The 22,803-nt window shown below is 47.6% G+C and overlaps 1 protein-coding gene and 1 pseudogene across 1 annotated transcript; both read left to right on the top strand.

The window, feature by feature from the left end:
• The first annotated feature begins 2,523 nt into the window (after positions 1 to 2,523).
• On the top strand, positions 2,524 to 5,452 carry klf2a (Kruppel like factor 2a). Its single transcript, XM_069928487.1, has 3 exons — positions 2,524 to 2,808; positions 2,969 to 3,824; positions 4,516 to 5,452. Exons 1-3 carry the CDS (start codon positions 2,728 to 2,730, stop codon positions 4,689 to 4,691), a joined length of 1,113 nt encoding a protein of 370 aa, XP_069784588.1. The 5' UTR covers positions 2,524 to 2,727; the 3' UTR covers positions 4,692 to 5,452.
• Positions 5,453 to 9,741: 4,289 nt separating this feature from the next.
• Positions 9,742 to 9,860, top strand: LOC138759634 (5S ribosomal RNA; annotated as a pseudogene).
• The last annotated feature ends 12,943 nt before the right edge of the window (positions 9,861 to 22,803 follow it).

Here is a 22,803-nt window from a genome sequence, read left to right as displayed (position 1 = left end):
CTGGGAGTGCTCAGAAAAGGGCAAGGGTCTTCAGGGCAGCACAGGGCTCTGGCCCAGGAACCAGCAGACAGAACCCAGCACCTCACAAAAAAACTCACCCACGCAGAATCAGACCTCACATTTCGTGGAACTTTTTTTCCCCCCAAAATTAACTTTATTTGCAATAAATTATTTACAAAGGTACAATTGTTCATTCACATCCTTGGTGTCATAGCCACATGTTTCCATCAAGTGCATTTGTTACATTTATTTCCTATTTACCATTGCACTACTGTGGCAGCTTGTATTTACTGCCCCCTCTGTTTAATGGACCCCCTCAGTCTCAGCCCCTCAAACCCCAGAAGCAAGAAGACTTGAGACTGTGGGCCTACCCCACAAAGTCCTTGCATTAGCTGTCCCAAGCCTGTGTGTGTGTGTCCCCCAGTATATACTCTTGCAGCCTAGAAAGTGCCAGTCAGTGTCAGTAGCTCACCGATATCTCGATGTGGCCAAAGGGCATCTTCCGTCGAATCGATGATCTTCCAGCAGTTCCGGATGTCTGTTTCTGCATGCATCCTGTGATCAGCCCATATATCAGAGACCTCTGTTACACTGCTGCTGGGAATGAACTATGACAAGGACCTTGCATCCTTCTCCGCACACTCTTACAAATCCATATTCTGCAACGAGGGAGGTAACTGTCTCAACTCCACTGCAGTTGTCTTGGGGACAATGTGCATTGTAGGTGATATTTCTGTCATACAGGAAGGATCTGACCAGGATGACTCCTCTCACTGCCACCCAGCCCAAGTCTTGGTGGTTATTAGTGAGCACTGGTGATTCCGCCAGATGACCTGAACAGTCCACTCAGAGAACTGTTCCACAGTATCCATCGAATCCTTGTCCCTCAGTGTCTGCAGATGTGTTTATCTGGAAAAACTTTTCCATGAAAGATAGGTTAGTGCAGCAATGTCCAGCTGACCAGGACATTGAATAGCCATGGGGCCAGACCCATCCTTCGCAACAGTAGGGACAGATAGAACCTCAGCACATAATGGCACTTGGTTCCCTCGTACATTGATTCCATGCACAGCCTGATGCACAAAGGTGGTCATCAGGATCAGGGGCACGTTGGGTAGACCCTTGGCCCCGTTGTCTGATGACTTGTACATAGTGACCCTTCAGACCCTTTACATTTTGGACCTCCTTATGACTGATTTGATGACTGGCACCGTGAAGGTACAGAGGATGGACCACACCTGTGCCACATAAAGCACTGATGACCAGGTTCTTCTGTGTTATTGAGAGGGATGACTATGCCCACAGACCCCATTTTTTGGTGGTCCTTTGTGATCATTTTCTTTTTGTTGCATGCCTTGGCCCCTCCAAACCAGATGCCCAACACCTTCAGATAGTCAGGTTTGACTGTGAAGGAGATGGTGGACTAGTTACCGAAGAGCATTGCCTTGCCAGTGGACTCTGGCGCATGATGCAGACTCATACCCACCGCAGATACTGATCAGTCTGTGCACCCAGCGATCTGTGAGCAGAAGACTGCAATGTCGTGCATGTTCAGAGCGGCTTTACCCTGACTGCCTCCATAACCTGCCAACGTCATTCCTATGGATCCTGTGCAGAACCCAGACAAGACAGAGAGCCTGACTCCAGACTTGATGGGGGAAGCTATCTCTTTCCAACCCAGTGATTTGAACTGCACACTGGATATCCATGCAGAGCAGTTTCAGCCAATTTCGGACTCCAAAGCCCACTTTGGAGTTGTGCACGTGTTCCACCTGGGGTCGAGGACCTTCGCTGAGCAGCCAGGTATCCATCCTCCTGTCCTGCTAGAGGTTTTCCTGAGCAGATGACTGAGGGGGGGGGGGGGGCAGTGGAGAGCGAAGCCGAGATTGGGGTGACCCTTCAAGGAGTGGAATCGGTGAGAGTGAGCCCCCTCTGCCGAATGCGTTCGGGCATTAACTTTTCCCCTCTGGATCCTATTGAATAAATGACGCTCACATCAAGAAGTGGCCAATATTGTCTGCACGACCCCAGGCAACCAGGACGATCGCCTTTCGTTTGAGACCACGAACACAACTATTTAGTCAGCCCAAAGCAGAAAGCACTAAACTTCATCTCTTGGGGTTTGTAGAATTGAGAAGATGGGGGGGGATCCTGAGCCCCTGACACAGCCACCCCCTTCCCACCGCGGTTATTTTTAACCTGGGCCGTCCTGCGCGGACTGCAGGCGCCGGCACCGTGTTATTTACAAACACCAGGCTGGGAGAACCCGAGGTTTATTTATAAATGCTCCTCACACCGGGTGATGTGGTGTGTGTCAGCATGTCTTGCGTCACCTTGGCGTCGGTCCAGCCGTGTGTAGATGTGTGTGTGTTGTTTTGCTGCGTCCCTATGGAGACGGAGCAAATCCTGACAGCTTTAAAGCGCCTCAATCAGCTTCTCGCTCCGCCGACCAGTGCTCGCTTTATATACTACTGCTATATTTAGGACATTTACTCGCGAACGATTCTCATCCTGGACGTGTTTCCTGAGGCAGCTGCAATTGGCTCAAAGTCGCAGCCCCGTCCCACCAATCGGACGTCCCGGAGCACAACTCAAACCCAGTACTTAATCGGGAGGGCGCACCGGGCTCCGCTGAAAACCTGTGCCGACTCTCTCCGACAAGGTCACCCCGACTTCAACATACATGCAAACTTTGGTTTGAACAAAAACAAAAAGCCAGAGGCAGGGATGGCTTTGAGCGGCACCATTTTGCCGTCCATCTCCACATTCGCAACCCCTAAAGTCTATGACAAGCAGGAGTATTTCGATGTAAGTAAAACTTTTGACAAACTTGGAAGGAATGAAAACACATGTAGAAGGATTGAGTTGCAGTGATTTTGTTTGACGAGTTTAAATGGGTTTTTTTGTAAATGAAAAGTAAGTCGAAGGGTATTAACAGAATGTTCTTTTTATTTTATTTTCACCGAAGTGGAAGAGCGACCCTGGAGCCGTGAATTCGGGGTGTTTCATCCGAGACACCAACGGCGATGATGACTTTGGCCTCCTGGATATTGATTTTATTTTATCCCACTCCGCCGGGACCAACTCCGCCGACTACCTCGTGTTCACGGAAGAGAATGTCCAGTACTATAAGAACGAGTGCGACGCCTACGCGGCCCAAGACCAGTTCCACACGGCCGGCGTGCCCCAAGGAGGCAGTATGATGGACGAACTGCTGAACGCCTCCCCGGAATACTGCCAGCCCGGCACCATCCAAGGGCGCTTCGTGCTCACCCACTCCTTCCCGGCTGAAGCTTTGGCCAAAGTTTCCAAAACCGAGCAGCCGGCGATGGGGAGCTACGGGGAGCCACTGGGCATGATGTCAAGTTCCGCCTGCCTCAGCATCAAGCAGGAGAATCCCATGTCGTGCATGGTGGCGTACAACGAGCAGCAGCGGCGGCTCAGCAGCCCGGCGCCCGGTGGCGGCACCGTCACCCCTCCTCTCAGCCCGGGCGACCTGATGAACTCCGAAGGGCTGCCGTCGCAGTTGATGTGCGCTGCCAACCTGCCTTACCAGACCGCCTACGCCTTCCCCCACCACCAGATGGGCTACCCCAACCAGTACGGCCTCTTCGACGACACGGTCCACCTGCAGCCGACCCCGGCTCCGCGGACCATGCTCACCCCTCCGTCCTCCCCCCTTGAGCTTCTGGACAGTAAACCCAAGCGAGGCCGGCGCTCCTGGCCCAGGAAGCGGACAGCGGCGCACACTTGCACCTACGGCGGCTGCGGCAAGACCTACACCAAGAGCTCACACCTGAAAGCCCACCTCAGGACGCACACAGGTAAGCTGTTCCCCTGACGAGCGCGGGAGGGAATGGGCGCCCACCGAGTCAAGGTCCCTTCTCCTTGAACATCCATCCAGGTGTGCTGCAGCTCACTTGCATTCCGTGCTTCGCAGCGGGTCTGCAATGAGATCTTCTGCAGAGATTTGTTTTTAAAGCGAAACGATTTATTTTTCGTTTTAATTTTAAAAAAAAAATCGAAGTGCTGGATTGTGCGTGAGGGCGGGAACGTTATGAAGGGTCTCGACCTGAAACCCCAACCCGTCTGTTTCCCTCCTCGGATTTGCTACCTGACCCGCTCGGTTCATCCAACACCTCGCTTTTGCTTCTCTCTCTCTCTCTCTCTCCCTCTTCCACCCCCCCCCACCCTTTCCCTCGCCTCTCTCTCTCCCTCTCCTCTCTCTTCCCCCCCCCCTTCCCTCTCCTCTCACTCTTTCCCTTGCCTCTCTCTCTCCCCCCTCTCTCCCTCTCCCCTTCCCTCTCCTCTCCCTCTCTTTCCCTCGCCTCTCTCTCTCCCCCTCTCTCTCTCCCCCCTTCCCTCTCCCTCTCGTTCCCTCGCCTCTCTCTCTCCCTCTCCTCTCTCTCTCTCCCCCCTCTCTCTAGATCCCAGCAACCCGCCGCCTCTATTTTTTTGTCTCAATTATCCAGAGCTGACGAGGTTCTAAAGAGTTTATCTTCCATCTGTACCTAGGTGAGAAGCCCTATCACTGCACTTGGGAAGGATGCGGCTGGAAATTCGCTCGTTCCGACGAGCTGACCCGTCACTACCGCAAACATACCGGCCACCGACCATTTCAGTGCCAGATGTGCGAGAGGGCTTTCTCCAGGTCAGACCACCTCGCTCTGCACATGAAGAGACACATCTGAGGGAACGGGGACTCGGTTAAAACTTCAGGACATGAAAGACGTTTGCCAAATGCGCTTCCTCAGAAGCGAAATAAAAAAGACATTATTTAAGAACTCACGAACGACGAAAGCGGGGCGAACATTTCATTTTGGGGATCTGTAGCTGGTACTACCGCCCTAGAGATGGGCTGCGATTGGAGACGTCGGGACGGACGGGTGGATGGAGGTGTCGATACCTGGAACTCGCCACAATCCAGACAGGATCCGCGGGAGCCGGTCAGAGAAGACGCTCGGTAAATGAATGGTTAGACGTGCGGACTTGGGCGACGGGCTTGTATTCCCGAAAGCAGATCCTACCAATGATGTGAAGGGCTTTGACGAGGTTACACAAAGAAAGTTTCCGATAGTCGTCACTTTCTCGTAACTGAGGGAATTCGGTTCATTTAGGGAACTCGGCTCATCTCACTGCCTCAGTTGGTAGCCGCGTAATAGGCTTCGAAACGATTTTTTTTTCCTAATCTGTAATGAGTGTTCTTTTGTTTTGAGTCTTGAGGTGACCCTCGGGTCAGAGCGAATGTTGCGTTTTGTCTGACGACCACTGGGGTTGAACCCAGCGAAGAGCAGCGAGGATCTGTGTGGTGCACATCTGCCCACCACCGATTGACACTATACAGGGCTAGATGTCTTGTAATTGAGAATTGTATTTTTCATGTTTCTATAAATATATTATTTTGTATTAAAATTATAATATTATATAAATATAAAGAGTGAGTTAATTTCAACCCGCCTACATTTTCTTTCGAAGCCGCTGTTAAAAACATAAAATGCAACCTAATCTGTCACCCATTTCACATCAACTCTTCGGCTCACCGCCATGCACATTCGAATACTTTTGCGTGCCATCCCTGATAATCAGGTCATTCATTAGATCAGCAGGGCGATGAAGCAATAGCATCCATTTGGACAGCTCCGTCGAAGAAGAGGAGCCCGCTCTGTGTGTATTAGGTTTCCCCCGCCGCTTGGTTTTTTTGCCGATGTCCCGTAGCTGGACGATGAAGTGCGGGCGGGGGATCGGTCAACTCACCAAGTTTCTTCAAAAAAACTTCCAAGCTTCTGCTGTTTGAACTGACCGTCCCATAACATCCCCCCCCCCCCTCCTCCCCAAACGCTTCTGGACTATCCACCTGACCCGCTCGGTTCATCCAACACCTCGCTTTTGCTTCTCTCTCTCTCCCTCTTCCACCCCCCCTCCCAAATTATCCAAATTCATAATTAGGGGTTTAAAAAATCCATATCGCACTATCTATGAAGAGAGCTTTCGATGAAATAGGCAACGAGGACCAAAGAAAATCATATCTCATGTTTACTTTCGTCTACAAAAGGAAACGATGGTGACAGGCGCCCCCGGAATGGGTTTAAACACTAGGCTGCGAGGAGACTCACTCACTTCTTGAAAACTCGCAGCCCCAATTTCCTTATCGACAGTCCAGATACACGTTTATCTCTGATTTGTTGCTGGTCCCACGGGGGGTGTTGGGGGGGGGGGGGGGGGAGTGCTTTCACTTCCCCTTTCTCCATCCCCAGGTATGGGTGACTTACTCGCCTGATGAAAGCTCGCCCCACCTTTCCACCTGTGTGGAATCGTCCGACTGGCGAAGAGGCCATTCTCCTCGCCGTGATGAGGTGCCAGTCATTTTCCCCTCCTTGCAAGGATCTGCCGTTGACCGCCCCTGCAGATCCCTCATTCCATGGTGGGGGGGGGGTCACAGATAATCCGTCGGAGTGATTCACAAAACAAACCGCCAAATACAAGCATTTTCATTAATTATGGCACTTGCCCTTTTAGCCAACATTTGGTTCTACTTTTCAAGGGGTCGTGAATTTAATGAACTTACTTATTGCTGCTGTGAATTTACTTGAGCTTTCACTTCCCACCGACTCTTCAATCTCGCAGTGGGCTTGAGGTTGCTGGGACCCGTGGAGCGAGACAAAACCTGTCTCAGGAGTGGGGCCCGAAAGAGTTAAAAGATTAACCTGCAAGATAACGGTTTCATCAGCTCAGGGTAAATAACATAGTTGCGGTGTGTTATAAACACACGGAGGGGAAGAGCGTTCCAGTAAAGATGTCAGAAACTCAATGAACAATCACATTTTTGGAAGTGTGGTTCTTCAATGCACCTGGGATCATCTTAACCTTCTGTACCCTGGAAACGGGAAAATAAAGAGTAGAGATTCTACCAGTGGTCCTTTGGATAGTTCTTTGAGAGCATGAAGTCACCTGTAACCAATTCTCCTCATGTCCCTCTAACTCCTTTCTGATGGCAAATGCTTTCACTCGCATCTCTGGGAGTCTATTCTAAATGATATCAGCTGTGCAAATAAAATCTCCCTTATGCTTCCATCAACAACCTTCAACTCAAGATGCCGACATTTCAGCTAATCCAAGTCATAGAAATTCATAGCAATCCAAGGGTTTGTCGAAGTTCTTAACCTTAACAGTCCATGTTCTTCAGCCTTTACGCATGGATAAAAACACTTTATTTTTCAACCAATTTTACCAACTCTGATTGGCGGCGTCATCCCATGTCACAGCATTGGAACAGACCCTTCAGCCCAACTTTCCCATGATGTCCCAAATGACCCACTCACACTACTTCCACACCTGTGTTTGGCCCATATCCCTCTGAACCCATCTTATCCATGTATCTGTCCAATTTTTTCTTAAACATTGCAATAGTACCTGCCTCAACCACCTCCTCCAGCAACCCATTCCATATACCCACCACCCTCAGGTTCCTGTTAAATCTCTCACTCCCCCCCCCCCCCCCCCCAACACTCTGGGCAAAGGGTTCTCTGCATTCAGCTGATCTATTCCTCTCTTAATTTTGTGCACCTCAATGAGCTCACACTTCATCACCCTGCACACCAAAGAATAAACCCCCTGGCTGTTCATCCTCTCTCAATAGGTCAGGGCCCTGAGTCCTGGCAACATCCTCGTAAATCATCTCTGCACCCTCTCCAGCTTGGCATCATTTCTTTCATTCTGCCACGTGTAAATACCAGCCCAATTGTGGTCCCAAAATAACATCGACTAACCTTCAAAGAAACCACAAAGTATTTAGGATTTTTCTGAAGATAGTTCAGATATGATTTGTTGGTGTCATTCACTTCTTTCAATCTAGGAGCAGATCCTTCAAAAATGAGCAAGATTGAAAAAAATCTAAATCATTTTTCACAAGAAAATTTTCATTTTGGGGTATGAAAATGGATTTGAACCTGAAACAGATTTGCCCTTAATATCAGCCCAGATGTAAACCCCACTGTCACAGCATGTGACTATTCACTCAATGTATCATTCTGGCTCCAGGGGGCACTAACTAGTTCTTCAATCCCTTCTTACTGACAGTGGCCTTGATCATTTGTTCAGATCCTTGCGTTACTGTTCACCTTTATAATTCCTTCATGTAACCCTCTATCATTTCCATATGCTTCCAACAGGCATCTTCTGGGAAGAATACATACTGACACAGGCCTTTCACATCCCAAGATTACCCAAAACGTGCCCTTGTTATGCAGGAAGCAGCGCAGCCTATGTTCATACAGCAACATCTCCAAACTGTAAAGTGAGGACGGCCTGATATTCCTTGGCAATTGTTCCAATGGTTTTGATTTTCTTCCTCTCATACCAGCTGGCCAGGAAGTCCTCAGCATTTGGACAGAATTCCTGCCACCCAGCCTATGACTGGCAGTGCTTTCATATCTCAAATTGTTCGGCCTTCCTTCAGACTGGTGCCACCAGATTAAAACAATGTCACTGATGTTCTCAAGGTCAAATAGATCATTGGGTGAAACGCGACAGCAAGATCAGGATAATAATTGACCCTCATGCATCCATAAGGTTGCCTCCTACATTCCAGGGAGAAATATCCCAGCCTAATCTCAGAACAGAATCCCACCAGTCCCAAAAATTCTTGTGAATATTTTCTGTACTCTTTCCAGCTTAATTCTATCTCTCCTGTCTCTTGGTGACTAGTTAAGGGCACAGTGCTCTAAATGTAGCCTCACCAACAACTTGTACAATTGTATCATGCCTTCCCTGCTCCTCCACTCAATGCCCTGACCTAATGAAGCAAGTGCAATCTATTGGAGAAGGGATCATTTCAGTGGGATAAAAGGCCTGGTTTTGGTAAACTGAATCAAAGCTTCACAAACAAATATATATTGAGTCACGAGAGGCTTTTGAAGTGGAAATGGTTCGCAAACAGCATATTTACATGTAGGAGAAGGTTGGTGCAGTTAAGTAGAGCTCCATGACAATTCGGAACATTCCCTGGAGATCTCCAAAACAAGCTCTGGAAACACTGCGAACTGTACAGAAAATGAGGCACGGTGTTCTAGCACCAGAGTTAGCCCAAAGCTAATTGTTCATCAAACAGATATTATTGATGATTCATTTTAGAGATGCAGTATGGTAACAGCCCTCCCGGTCCACGAGCCCACGCCACTTAAATATACCCATGTGTCTAATTAACCAACTAACCTCATACGCCAGGTTACAGGAAGAGCATACAAGCTCCTTACAAACAGTGATGGATTCAAACTGGCTCTGAAATAATTGGCATATTCTCCAGATTGTGTACCTAACTTTGTGCTGACATATTTAAGTCGTCAAGCCAAGTTTATTGTCATCTGATTGTATAAGTACAATCTGACAAAACAGTGTTCTCCAGTCCTCGGTGCAAAAATTGTAGACACACAGCCAGACATACGCACATACAGACAAACAATACATATGCAGGACAAGTATTAAATTAATATTGTTACATGAATATGAGACCCTCAGATGGTTAGTGTAAGCAGTTCCTTTGGTTGTTCAGTATTCTCACTGCCTGTGGGAAGAAGCTGTTCCTCAGCCTGGTGGTGCTGGCTTTGATATTCCTGTATCTCTTCCCCAACAGGAGCAGCTGAAAGATGCTGTGTGCAGGGTGGAAGAGATCCTCAATGATTTTGCTTGCCCTCTTTAGACAACGATCCTGGTAGATCACATTAATGGCAGGGGTGGAGGGAGATTGCCTATGGCCATATTAACCTGAAAACACCCCATCTCGTCTGATCTCGGAAGCTAAGCAGGCTCAGACCAGGTCAGTACTTGGATGGGAGACTGACTGGGAATACTAGGTACCATAGGCTGTTTAGGGCATCACAGTTGGCGTAGCGGTTAGCGTATCGCCTTTACAGCGCCAGCAATTGAGACCAGGGTTTGAATCCCACGCTGTCTGTAAGGTGTTCTCCCTATGTCTGCATGGGTTTCCCCCAGGGCTTCGGTTTCCTCCCACTGTTCAAAATGAACTGCAGGTTGCAGGTTAATTGGGTGTAAATTTGGTGGCACGGACTTGTGGGCTGAAATGGCCTGTTACCGTGCTGTATGCATGTCTAATAATTTGACTAAATGATCCTCTCTGCCATTGCTATTGTTCTGTGGATTGACCTCCGATCCATTTCTCTGCAGCAAATGTACCACACTGAGATGCAGCTGGCCAGGGCGCTCTTGATGGAGCTCCTATAGACATAATGGTGGCCTTTCCTGCTTCAGTCTTTTCAGGAAGTGCAGTCTCTGTTGTACCTTAATGACAAGTGAGGAGATAATAAGTATCTATGACAGGTCACTAGTTAAGTGAACTCCAAGGAACTTGTTGCTCTCCACTCTCTCTACTACAGGTACACGATCCTTTATCCAGAACCCTTGGGGGACAGTGTGTTCCGAATTTTGGATTTTTCCGGATTTTGGAAAGCCCACCCAAATTGTGCTGCCATATCCACCCCCACCCCCTTCCGGTCACCCGGACGTCTCCCCCCGACCGCCGGTCCCTCGGCCGCCCGGCTGCGTCCCCCAACCCCACCCCCGACCGTTGGTCCCTCGGCCGCCCAGCCGCCTCCCCCAACTGCACCCCTGACCGCTGGTCCCTCGGAGACTCCCCCGACTGCGGTCCCTCGGCCACCGGACGTCACCCTCAACCGCCAGTCCCTCAGCCACCCAGCAGTCTCCCTCGGCCGCCTCCCCCGACTGCCAGTCCCCACTTGCCGGATTTTGGAGCTTTCTAGATTTTAGATGTCTGAATAAAAGATCGAGTACCTGTACAGAGCTGTTGATGTGTAGTGGAGGGTGGTCAATCCACGAGCATCTCTTTTGTCTTGTCCACATTGACACTCAGGTTGTAACTTTTGCACCATTTCACGAGATTTTCCACCTCTTCTCTGTGGTGCGACTCATCATTGTTGCTGATGAGGCCAATTACTGTTGTGTCATCTACAAACTTGATGCACTGTTGGAGCTGGATTTTGCGATGCAGTCGTGGTCATTTGTGTGTACAGGAAATTATTTAAAGTCAATGAACAGCAGCACGTTCTTTAGGGGGTGTCAAGATGGAGTAAAAGGACAAAGCTGTAGCTTCGTCTATGGAATTTAGGAGGGTGAATAATTGCAGATCACTGGAAGACACCATGAAAATATTTAAACCTTTCTATTCAATTAGCAATCCAGCAAGAGACTCATACTTTGTTTATGTCCATGCTGTGACAGGGATGTGGGCACAGCCCCTGCCCCCTGATCTTCAGCACAGTAAAGAGATGGAGAAAGAGGAGGATGGGTGTTTATGTTGCAGTTGTATGGAGAAGCCCCATATAATAATCGAGTTTTTTGGACCAATTTTGTGGGTAAAATTTGAGGGGGGGAAATCACTTTCACACTGGTCATACTTTTGACTGTGGTCAGTGCCTGCGTCATTCAAGGTGTTGGGCAGGGTTGACAGGCGCTTGGATGAGTGAGCAGCCGGGGCCTAGGGGAAAGTCTATGGCCAGAGCATGGGGAGTACTGGTGGGCGGGCAGCTGGGAGCTCCTGTGGGTGGGCATCCGGGGTGAGGATCTGTGGTAAGGCATCAGGAGCTCCAGTTCCAAAATTGGAAGGGTCAACTTTTACATGGGGCACACAGAAAATACGTGATTTTTGTGCCAAAAATGGGGGGTGGTCAACTATTACATGGGATCAACTATTACACAAATATATACAGCATTATGTTCAGTTTTTGGTCATCGTGCGACAGGAAAGATGTTGTCAAGCTGGAGAAGGAGTAGAGAAGATTTACGAGGATGTTGCCAGGATTTGGGGGCCTGAGCTATAGGGAGAGGATGAGCAGACTGGGGCTTTATTCCTTGAAGCGCAGGAGGATGAGGGGTGACCTCAGAGAGGTGTACACAATCATTAGATGAATAGATCGGCTGAATGCAAAGAGCCCTTTGCCCAGAAGGAAATCTGTAATTAGAGGATGTAGGTTTAAGGTGAGGGGTGGGAGAGATTTAACAGGAACATGAGGAGTAACTTTTTTTACACAGTCGGTGGTGGGTGTATGGAATGAGCTGCCAGAGAAGGTGGTTGAGGCATGTTGAGGCAATCCTTAAGAAACATTTGGATGGCTACGTGGATAGGATGGGTTTAGGGATATGGGGCAAACACAGGCAGGTGAAACTAGTGTGGATGGGATATTTTGATCAGCATGGGCAGGTGCCTGTTTCCACGCTGTGTTAAGAAGAACAAGCAGGGAGTTGATGAGGTCCTCTATCGTCATCCTGTTGGAGATCTCCAGTGACTGCTCAAGCTGAGGAACCTATGGGCTTTGAACATACAAACTCGGTACTCTCAGAATTTCACATTTGAAGGCCTTTCACTTACCAAGTACATCCTTACCCGAAAACAACCTAGGCCGATCCATGCTTCCTGGATCCTTTAGCATTTCCTCAAAATTGGCCTTGCTCCACTTTAGAATCTTAATCCAAGGATCAGACCTTATCATGATCCATAATTATCTTGAAACTAATTGCATTATGATCACTGGACCAAAAATGTTCCCCGTCATCTGTCCTGTCTCGTTCCCTAATAGTGGATCCAGTATTGCACTCTCTTGAGTTGGTATCTCAATATATTGATTTATAAAACTTGAACACATTTGACAAGCTCTGTCTAACCCATCCAGCTCTTTTACAGTATGGGAATCCCAGTCAATATGTGGAAAGTTAAAATCACCTACTGTCACAACTTTATGTTTACTGCAGCTGTCTGCTAGCTCCCTGCAGATTTATTCCTCCAATTCTTGCTGACCATTGGGTGGTCTATAATACAACCCCATTGATGTGATCATACCAGTTACAGGCCCTTCCAGCTCATGAGCCCGTGCCACTCAAATACACTAATTAACCTATAAACACTGTACGTTTTGGAGAGTGGAAGGAAAACAGAGTGTCCGGAGGAAACCCACACATATCAAGAGGAAAATGTACAAAGCCCTTGCAGACAGCAGCGAATTTGAATCCCGGTCACTGATAGACAATAGGTCCAAGAGTAGGCCATTCGGCCCTTCGAGCCACCACCGCCATTCACTGTGATCTTGGCTGATCATCCACAATCAGAACCCCGTGTGCTATCCACTACACTAAATGTGCTGCCTTGTAATTTATTAATTTATTAGACATACAGCACATAACAGGCCCTTTCAGCCCACGAGCCCGTGCTGCCCTATTACACCCAATTAGCCTACACCTCTGGTACGTTTTGAACAGTGGGAAGAAACTGGAGTCCCTGGGGAAAACCCACACAGACACAGGGAGAACGTACAAACTCCTTACGGCGGGCGCAGGATTTGAACCCCGGTCCCGACCGCTGGCGCTGTAACAACCTCGCACTATTCACTACTCCGACCGTATAATATTGCAATTGGTGTATCTTACATACCTAACTGGCTGCAGCAAGTAAGAGTTTTAGTGAATATGTACGCTGTACTTGTATATTTGCCAATAATCTCATTTATCGTAATGTCATCCTGAGCTGCAGAGAGGCTGTATTCCCTGACATCACATTCACCAAAGAAGTGAATGACTGAGTGGGGCTGAAATGAGAGACATTTATTCACATGTGGACTAGTGAGCTGTGAATTCTCTACCCAGGAGGCCAATGGAGATTGAAATGTTCAATATATTTGAGACAGGTGGATACTCCCTGAGGAGATAGGGCTGGTGTGTACCTCAATAAAAGATCGGCTGTTATTTTATTGGCTGGTGGAGTAGGTGTGAGGTGACCAATGGCTGATGCCTACTTATAGTTCTGACCTTCATCACGATTTATCATCCACCTGCTTATGCAGGGCAACAGGAGGGGGTGACCGCTGTCTGAGGGAGGCATTGGGGCAAGATTAGACTCAATAGGTGGCAGAGCAGGTGTGAGGCAAGGCAACGAAGGAAGGGTCACAGATCCTTGAGGATGTTCAGCTCCATGGTCACCGTGCCAAGACATTGTGGAAGCAGAGGGCTGCACCAACGAGAAACAACTCCTGTGGTTCTTGCCTTTGTCTTGTCCTGCATGGAATGCAAGCTTAATGAGCAGCTCTTCCTGATGGAACATGACCTCATGAGTGGTTCAGAAGGCATAAAGTGATATAATTGGACCAAATTGTCCGGTGCCTCACAGGGACTGAAAAGAACACAAGATAATGCAAGCAGTTGGAATAATATGTCTGTGTGACATGATGCACCAGCTAAATTATTGGGATGGAGCTTATTTCTGAACTTAGAAGTGGAAGATGTCTTGGCTTGCTGCCCGGTTGATGTGGTGGTCCACGCTTAGAGCATGACCAGATCCTGGGAAAGCTGCAGGGCTGAGTCTGTCCCGAAAGGGTCATCAACAGCAGTATGCTGCTGGTGGGTCTGGAATGAGAAAAATCGCCTTTCTCCATGTGGAGACTCTAATAGGATGCAGCTGAGTGTGGAAATCAGAGGGCTTCCCCTGACACTGGATACTCTGGTCTGGTCTCGTCTGCACAACAGGTTGCAGATGGTTTATCCTTGGGCTTCTGGACACATCGAGGCCTCTCGGGTGCAATACTCGCTAATGCAGACCACCGCAGTTACAGCGGACTCCAGGATAGCTCAACAACAGCCTTCTGACCTCCTATCACTTTGCTCCACATCCCACTCTCTCTTCTGAAGATTTGAAGATAATGGATGGTTTCCACAGACACGAACTCCACCCTGGAAATTCGTGGTCTTAGCAATGGTGGTCTTAGCTGAGTGGCAAAGTCTTGATGTGGATATAGGTCGTATTCCAGATATAAACCATCATTCGACGGAGAAAAGACCCGTTGTGCATTCTTCATGCCCTGCTGATATTTTTAATTTTTAAATTTATTATTTTTTAAAATTTAGACATACAGCATGGTAACAGACCCTTCCGGCCCATGAACCCTTTGCCCAAATACACCAATTAATCTACAAACGCTGTATGTCTTTGGAGGATGGAAGGAAACCAGAAGATCGTACAAACTCCTTACAGACAGGGCTGGATTTGAACTCGGATCGATAGTGTTGTGCTAACCGTGTGGCCCTCAGTGTCTGCCTCTCAGCCACCATCACTAAGATCGATCACCTGTCTGTTCACAGTGTGGGAGATTTTGTGTACAGGCTGCCTTACCCCACTCATGCCCGACAGAATTACCTCAACAACTGCAAGGAGCTTTGGGACACAATCAGTGTTAATTAAATTGTGTCTCTTCCTCTTGTTGCTCAGTTGTGATCCCAGACAGACTTGGTGGACGAGTCAGCAGATCCTGACTCTATTCCTCCACTTGTCAGTGCAGATCATCCGAAACAAGCAGCGAGCAAGCTCAGCCTTCGAAGGTCACCGGGCCACACATGGCTCTGTGTCCGAGCATGCTTGTCATTTCTGGCTGGGTCAGGTATCTCTCTCATTGCTGACTGGCTAAGGATTCAAGGCCCCCTCTGTGATGAGCTCCAGTCTTGACTGCATAAAGCACTACGCCGTCCTATGAAAACAAACTATATTTTCACGGTTTGCTCAATCGGTCCCAGTGAAACCCTCTCTCCAGCTGTTCTGCGGGAAGCCAAACCAAACAGTCTGTTCTGACTTATCACCGCCTCAATCCAAGTGGCTGCAGGGTCGCTGGAAGGAATTCTGGGGATTCCTGTTGAACCTGATTGTTCCATGCAGTATACTTCAGTCACTGTCTGACAAAAGCTCTCTTCAACCCCCTTCAAGCAAGTGGGGTCAACTCTACTGTGATCAGGGTGAACAATCCAATCACAAGTCATTGTGTGGGAGGTGAAGCCACAGGGAAAAAAAGTCACCATCTCTTGGCCACACCTTACAGCCCCTGCCTCCATGTTGCTTCTACAGGTCAAGGGGGGGGGGGGGTGGAGTGTCACTGTTAACACCACCATGTGACAGATACAGCTGGAGGAGGATGGGGTCCCTATAAGTTCAAGTTCAGGTTTATTATCATCTGACAACCAGAAGAAATAGCATTTCTCCAGACGACAGAGCACACACAGACTCACACAATAAACAATGCATAATAATCATATAGATACACAAATGTATAATTTAAAATAAGGAGATATAAATCTCTTGGAATGATCCAGTTACAGGATACTGTTGATTAGTCTCAAAGCCTGTGGTAAGAAGGCTGTCCTGATTTTGATTCTCTTGCACCTCCTTCTGAACGGTAGTGGGTCAGAGATACTGTATTCTGGATGGAAAGGGCCCTATTTCAGCAATGTTCCCCAGTAAATATCGCCTCGAGAGGAAAGGGAGAGCCCAGTGATCATCTCAGCCATTTTAATGATCTTCTGTATTAACTTCTGGTCCGACGCTTTGCTGCTACTGTACCACACTGTGACGCAGTCACACAGGACACTCTCAATTGTGCTCCTTAGTAAATTGTCAAGATGGGGGCTGGTAGCCATGCCTTCCTCATCCTCCTTCTGAAGTGTACGTGGACAAGACAGGAAGTGATTGTGGACTTCAGGAGGACCCGGGATCACCATCCTCCGCTACATATTTAATAGATTGGTAGAGGATAGGGTAGAGAACTCTTAAGTATTGACCTATCCTGGATACACACCATCTCTTCACTTGTCAGGAAGGCACAACAGTGACTGCACTTCCTGAGAAGACAGAGGCGGACAAGGCCATCGTTATGTCAACTTTCTACAGGGGCTTTATCAAGAGTGTCCTGGCTGGGGGTCACAGTCTGGTATGGTTGCTGCCGAGCATTGGACGATAAGAGCAGCCAAGAGAATCACCGGAGTCTCCCCTCCCACCCCCCATCGATGTGATCTACTGGGATCGTTGACTAAGTGGGCTCACAAAATCGTGAAGGACCCCTGCCACTCTGCACACAGCACCTTCCAGTATTACGTGTTCCAATTTTCAGTTCATTTTCATTTTGTGTGGGACTGTCACTTTAAGAGAACAAATTTAACAAAACCATATAACCATATAACAATTTACAGTACGGAAACAGGCCACATCGGCCCTTCTGGACCGCACTGATTTACGTGAAACTCCACTAGTTCCACCTACCCACTCCCTTGCCCATAACCCTCTAACCCCCTTCACATCTCTTCTTTGGCTTGGCTTCGCGGACAAAGATTTATGGAGGGGGTAAAAAGTCCACGTCAGCTGCAGACTCGTTTGTGGCTGACAAGTCCGATGCGGGACAGGCAGACACGATTGCAGCGGTTGCAGGGGAAAATTGGTTGGTTGGGGATGGGTGTTGGGTTTTTCCTCCTTTGCCTTTTGTCAGTGAGGTAGGCTCTGCGGTCTTCTTCAAAGGAGGTTGCTGCCCGCCAAACTGTGAGGCGCCAAGATGCACGGTTTGAGGCGATATCAGCCCACTGGCGGTGGTCAATGTGGCAGGCACCAAGAGATTTCTTTAGGCAGTCCTTGTACCTTTTCTTTGGTGCACCTCTGTCACGGTGGCCAGTGGAGAGCTCGCCATATAACACGATCTTGGGAAGGCGATGGTCCTCCATTCTGGAGACGTGACCCATCCAGCGCAGCTGGATCTTCAGCAGCGTGGACTCGATGCTGTCGACCTCTGCCATCTCGAGTACTTCGACGTTAGGGATGTAAGCGCTCCAATGGATGTTGAGGATGGAGCGGAGACAACGCTGGTGGAAGCGTTCTAAGAGCCGTAGGTGGTGCCGGTAGAGGACCCATGATTCGGAGCCGAACAGGAGTGTGGGTATGACAACGGCTCTGTATACGCTTATCTTTGTGAGGTTTTTCAGTTGGTTGTTTTTCCAGACTCTTTTGTGTAGTCTTCCAAAGGCACTATTTGCCTTGGCGAGTCTGTTGTCTATCTCATTGTCGATCCTTGCATCTGATGAAATGGTGCAGCCGAGATAGGTAAACTGGTTGACTGTTTTGAGTTTTGTGTGCCCGATGGAGATGTGGGGGGGCTGGTAATCATGGTGGGGAGCTGGCTGATGGAGGACCTCAGTTTTCTTCAGGCTGACTTCCAGGCCAAACATTTTGGCAGTTTCCGCAAAGCAGGACGTCAAGCGCTGAAGAGCTGGCTCTGAATGGGCAACTAAAGCGGCATCGTCTGCAAAGAGTAGTTCACGGACAAGTTTCTCTTGTGTCTTGGTGTGAGCTTGCAGGCGCCTCAGATTGAAGAGATTGCCATCCGTGCGGTACCGGATGTAAACAGCGTCTTCATTGTTGGGGTCTTTCATGGCTTGGTTCAGCATCATGCTGAAGAAGATTGAAAAGAGGGTTGGTGCCAGAACACAGCCTTGCTTCACGCCATTGTTAATGGAGAAGGGTTCAGAGAGCTCATTGCTGTATCTGACCTGACCTTGTTGGTTTTCGTGCAGTTGGATAATCATGTTGAGGAACTTTGGGGGACATCCGATGCGCTCTAGTATTTGCCAAAGCCCTTTCCTGCTCACGGTGTCGAAGGCTTTGGTGAGGTCAACAAAGGTGATGTAGAGTCCTTTGTTTTGTTCTCTGCATTTTTCTTGGAGCTGTCTGAGGGCAAAGACCATGTCAGTTGTTCCTCTGTTTGCGCGAAAGCCGCACTGTGATTCTGGGAGAATATTCTCGGCGACACTAGGTATTATTCTATTTAGTAGAATCCTAGCGAAGATTTTGCCTGCAATGGAGAGCAACGTGATTCCCCTGTAGTTTGAGCAGTCTGATTTCTCGCCTTTGTTTTTGTACAGGGTGATGATGGTGGCATCACGAAGATCCTGAGGCAGTTTACCTTGGTCCCAACAAAGCTTGAAAAACTCATGCAGTTTGGCATGCAGAGTTTTGCCGCCAGCCTTCCAGACTTCTGGGGGGATTCCATCCATACCTGCTGCTTTGCCACTTTTCAGTAACCTACTCTTAAATGACAGAATTGACCCTGCCCCAACTACCTCTTCTGGAAGGTCATTCCACTCAGCCACAGCTCTCTGAGTGAAGAAGCATCCTCTTATATTACTCCTAAAGTTTTGCCCCCTCACCCTTAACATGACCCCTTGTTCCAATCTCCCCTATTCTCAGGGAAAAGAGCCTATTCACACCTACTCTATCTATTCCCTTCATAATTTTAAATACCTGCAGGCTTTTGAGATTGACTGTGAACTGACAGCAGGCTGAGGACGTGTACCCAAATTCAATACTTCCAAGGAGAGAGGTAGTGCCTGGAGGCACAGGTGCAGAGACCATGTGATCAACACATTAAAGACACAGGATACTGTTTGCTCAGGGGCCACTGTTCGGAGTCAGCACTTTGGAGGAAAACTCTCGGAGGTGATACAGTGCTGAAGTGGCCTCTTGTGGTTAATGTCTGATTTCTCTGTGTTATAGGGGAATGAGTATGCCGGTCTTTGTCCAAAAGGAAAAGTCACTTCAAATGGTTGACCCTCGAAAGGCTTCTGGAAGCAGGAGAAATACTGCAATTCGGCTGACCCACGAAAATGGGTTCTGGAAGCAGGAGAAATACTGCAATTTGGCTGACCCACGAAAAGGGGATCTGAAAACTTTGTGAGAATCATTCGCTTCGTTTGATTGCCACTCATTTGGAAGCAACTCGACAAGGATTTCATGAGTTTATAAACAGTCTGTCACCCTGATCTCTCCCACCTAATTCAGGAACTTCTTTGTATCAATTTAAAGCCTGCATGTCAATACTGGATTTTCTGAGACTGAACTTTGCAGAATGATGCCTGAGGTGAGGTGTTATTGTTAATCAATAATTGAAAGTATTATTTTAAATATAACACTGTCTGGGCTCATTTCTATTGCTGCTGTCTGTTCTCAACATAGCTACTTCCACCAGCAAAAAGATACAGAAGTACCAGAAACACCAGGCTGAGAAACAGCTTCTTCCCACGGATAGTGAGAATGACGAATGACTAATGAACTGCTCATACAATCCTCCAAGACTCTACTATTTATTTATTTTTATATATGTATATATGCTCTGTATATTTATCCTTTGTTATATATGTGCGATGTCTACATACTATTGGCATGTTTTTACACCAAAGACCGAACAATGCTGTTTCATCCAGTTGTCCTGATTCAATCGTGTGATAATAATAAACTCCTGTCTAATGAGGAGGTGTTGTGGGTCCAGGATAGGCCGTCCATTATATTCCACCAAAGAACTTCAAGCTCTCCACTCTCTCCAAGATGGGAAGCATTGATGAGGAATGGAGAATGGTCGACCTTCATCCTCCTGAAGTCCACAATCATCTCCTTTGTCTTGAGAATAAGATTGTCGTTATCGCCCATGTTACCAGTCTCCCAACCTCCTCTCTGCAAGCCAACTTATTATTGTTACCAATGAGGCCAACTACTGTTGTATCATCCACAAGCTGGATCTGGCAGGGCTGGTGTGAGTCAGCAAATTGAACAGTAGCTGGCTGAGCACACACCCTGGGGTGCACCAGCGCTCAGCGTGATAGAGCTTGAGATTTCGCTGCCAACCCAGACTGACTGTAGTCTTTTGGTAAAGAAGTCCAGAATCCATTTGCAGAGAGTGGTGTTCAGTCCCAGCGAGGACAGTTTATCCACCAGCCTCTGAGGTATGGCTGTGTTGCATGCCAAGCGGAAGTTAATGAACAACAACCTAGCATTGCTCTCTGGATGTTAAACAGTTATGTTGCCAGGCAATTATCGAGGTTAGAGCAGGTGGTCCTTTATGTGATGTATGAAGTTGAGGTAAGTATATTCCTGTGACATGCAAGAAAGAGGGGTCTGGGATCCTTATAAACATTGTTCAATTCATGCACAGGGGTCCCTGCAATCATATATTTTATTTTGGGGGAACACCATCCAAAATTCAGGAGGATCTCAGTGGGTCAGACAGCATCCGTAGAAGGTAATAGACAGTCAATGTTATGCCCCAAACCTCGACTATCTTTTGCCTTCCATGGATGCTGCCTGACCCGTTGAGTTATATAACCATATAACAATTATAGTACGAAAACAGGCCATATCAGCCCTTCTAGTCCACACTGATTTAAGTGAACTCCACTAGTTTCATCTACCTGCTCCCTGCCCATAACCCTCCATCCCCCTCACATCCATGTACTCATCCAACCCTCTCACATCCATGTACTCATCCAACCTCCTCCAGCATTTTGCATGTTGCTCTAGTTTTCCCGCAACTGCAGTGTCTCATGTTCACCCCATTTATTCAGGTGGGGGAGGGGCAGCAGAATGATTTGGAAACATCGGCATTGTTCTGCTGAGAAAGTGTCAGGTTCGGTGGGTTCTGAGATGAGTCTGGACACAAGGATTTGCAATCAAACGTAACTTTATTAACACACCAATTAATAAGAGAGAGCATGGGAACAAATGCATACAATTTATAAGGGAGCGTGAGAAAAAAATCGTATTGGGAGACAAACAGGGGAGAATGTTAAACAGTACACAATTATTAATTCACACAGGCAATGGAGACATTCGCACACTATGAGCAGGGGATTATACATGCCCCCCCTCCCCCCCACTCCACACCCCTGATTGAGAGAAAGGGGATCTGGTACCACTGTACCCACAGGAGTAAACGCACACTCTCGGACCCCTAATCAGTTGAGAGGTGGGCCTGGTATCACTGTACCTGAAGAGGTATATGCCAGCTCTCAGACCCCTGATCAATTGATCTACAGCAATTTGAGCCATAGCATACCACAGCTCAGCTTCAGTGCAGTGTGTACCTTACCCGTGACCCTTCCAAGCCACGTCCACAGCTGTGACCTGGCATGGAGCGGTGTCCAGAGTTATCACCACAAGGCAGAGAGAGTGAATATCCTCTGTGCTGGTGCAAAATACAGGGCTCTAGCCAATAAGGTGATTTGAATCAGCCAATGGCAAGGTGTGCACTAACCAGTGGCTGGAGCCCAATCTTAACTGACACTCCATCTGCAAACTGTAACTTTGTCTATAACTTTGCAACTTCGAGTGAAACAAAAAGAACACCACATGCTGACAAGGGGATGTGAGTTCTGAATGAGTTTCAGACGGGGAAGCCACGTGACCACCAGCCATAGGCAGGGAGGCCATGCCTCCTCCACACACAACAGGCATAAACGTGAGATCTTGTAAATAGCATGAGATTTCTAGAGGGGATGGGTCCCTGTTAACCAGGTCATGGGCCTTATACAAAGATGTACTTGCAAGCATCATTCACTCTCTATGCAAGGGAGTCACTACAAATATAGTGGTCTAAGCAATGAAGGGGAGCTTATCAGAAATGACCAACGATAACAGGTAAGGATCAGGCAGCCAAAGGAAGCGTGGATGAGGGACAAGGACAGTGTATTCCAAATAGTTTTGTTTTATTTCAAATTATACTTCATTCAAGCATGTGAAGAAGATAATACAGAAAATTCCATTCATTTTCACATTAAATAATATTTAGTATTAACAAGATGGGTGATTTGAGAAGCAGTACCAGGCACAAACATAGAATAAATATTTTCCACTGATAAAGAGAAAAACCCAAAGACCCACAGTCAATTAATAGTTAAAAAATAATTAGAGTATCAAACTTACAGAAAATTATATGATTAAACAAATCAGATATAAAACGCAGCAAAAAAAAGACCAAAAGATTAATGGGGAGAAAAAACAGAAGAAAAGGTTTCCAGATAGTAAATGTTTGTATAGATATTTAAATAAAAACAGAAGAATGGCAAAAACCTGAGTGAAAATTAAAAATCTGAGGATGCTGGCATTCAAAGACAATACAAAAAATGTTGGAAAAAACTCAGCAGGTCAAGGAGCAT

Source organism: Narcine bancroftii, chromosome 3 (assembly GCF_036971445.1).
Source record: "Narcine bancroftii isolate sNarBan1 chromosome 3, sNarBan1.hap1, whole genome shotgun sequence".
Classification (NCBI taxonomy): Eukaryota; Metazoa; Chordata; class Chondrichthyes; order Torpediniformes; family Narcinidae; genus Narcine; species Narcine bancroftii.
This window is presented reverse-complemented; position numbering and strand designations above follow the sequence as displayed.

Coding starts and splice junctions, on each gene's coding strand:
- klf2a (XM_069928487.1), top strand. CDS start 2,728: ATGGCTTTGAGCGGCACCATTTTGCCGTCCATCTCCACATTCGCAACC. Junction 2,809..2,968: donor ACAAGCAGGAGTATTTCGAT/GTAAGTAAAACT, acceptor TTTTCACCGAAG/TGGAAGAGCGACCCTGGAGC. Junction 3,825..4,515: donor CCACCTCAGGACGCACACAG/GTAAGCTGTTCC, acceptor ATCTGTACCTAG/GTGAGAAGCCCTATCACTGC.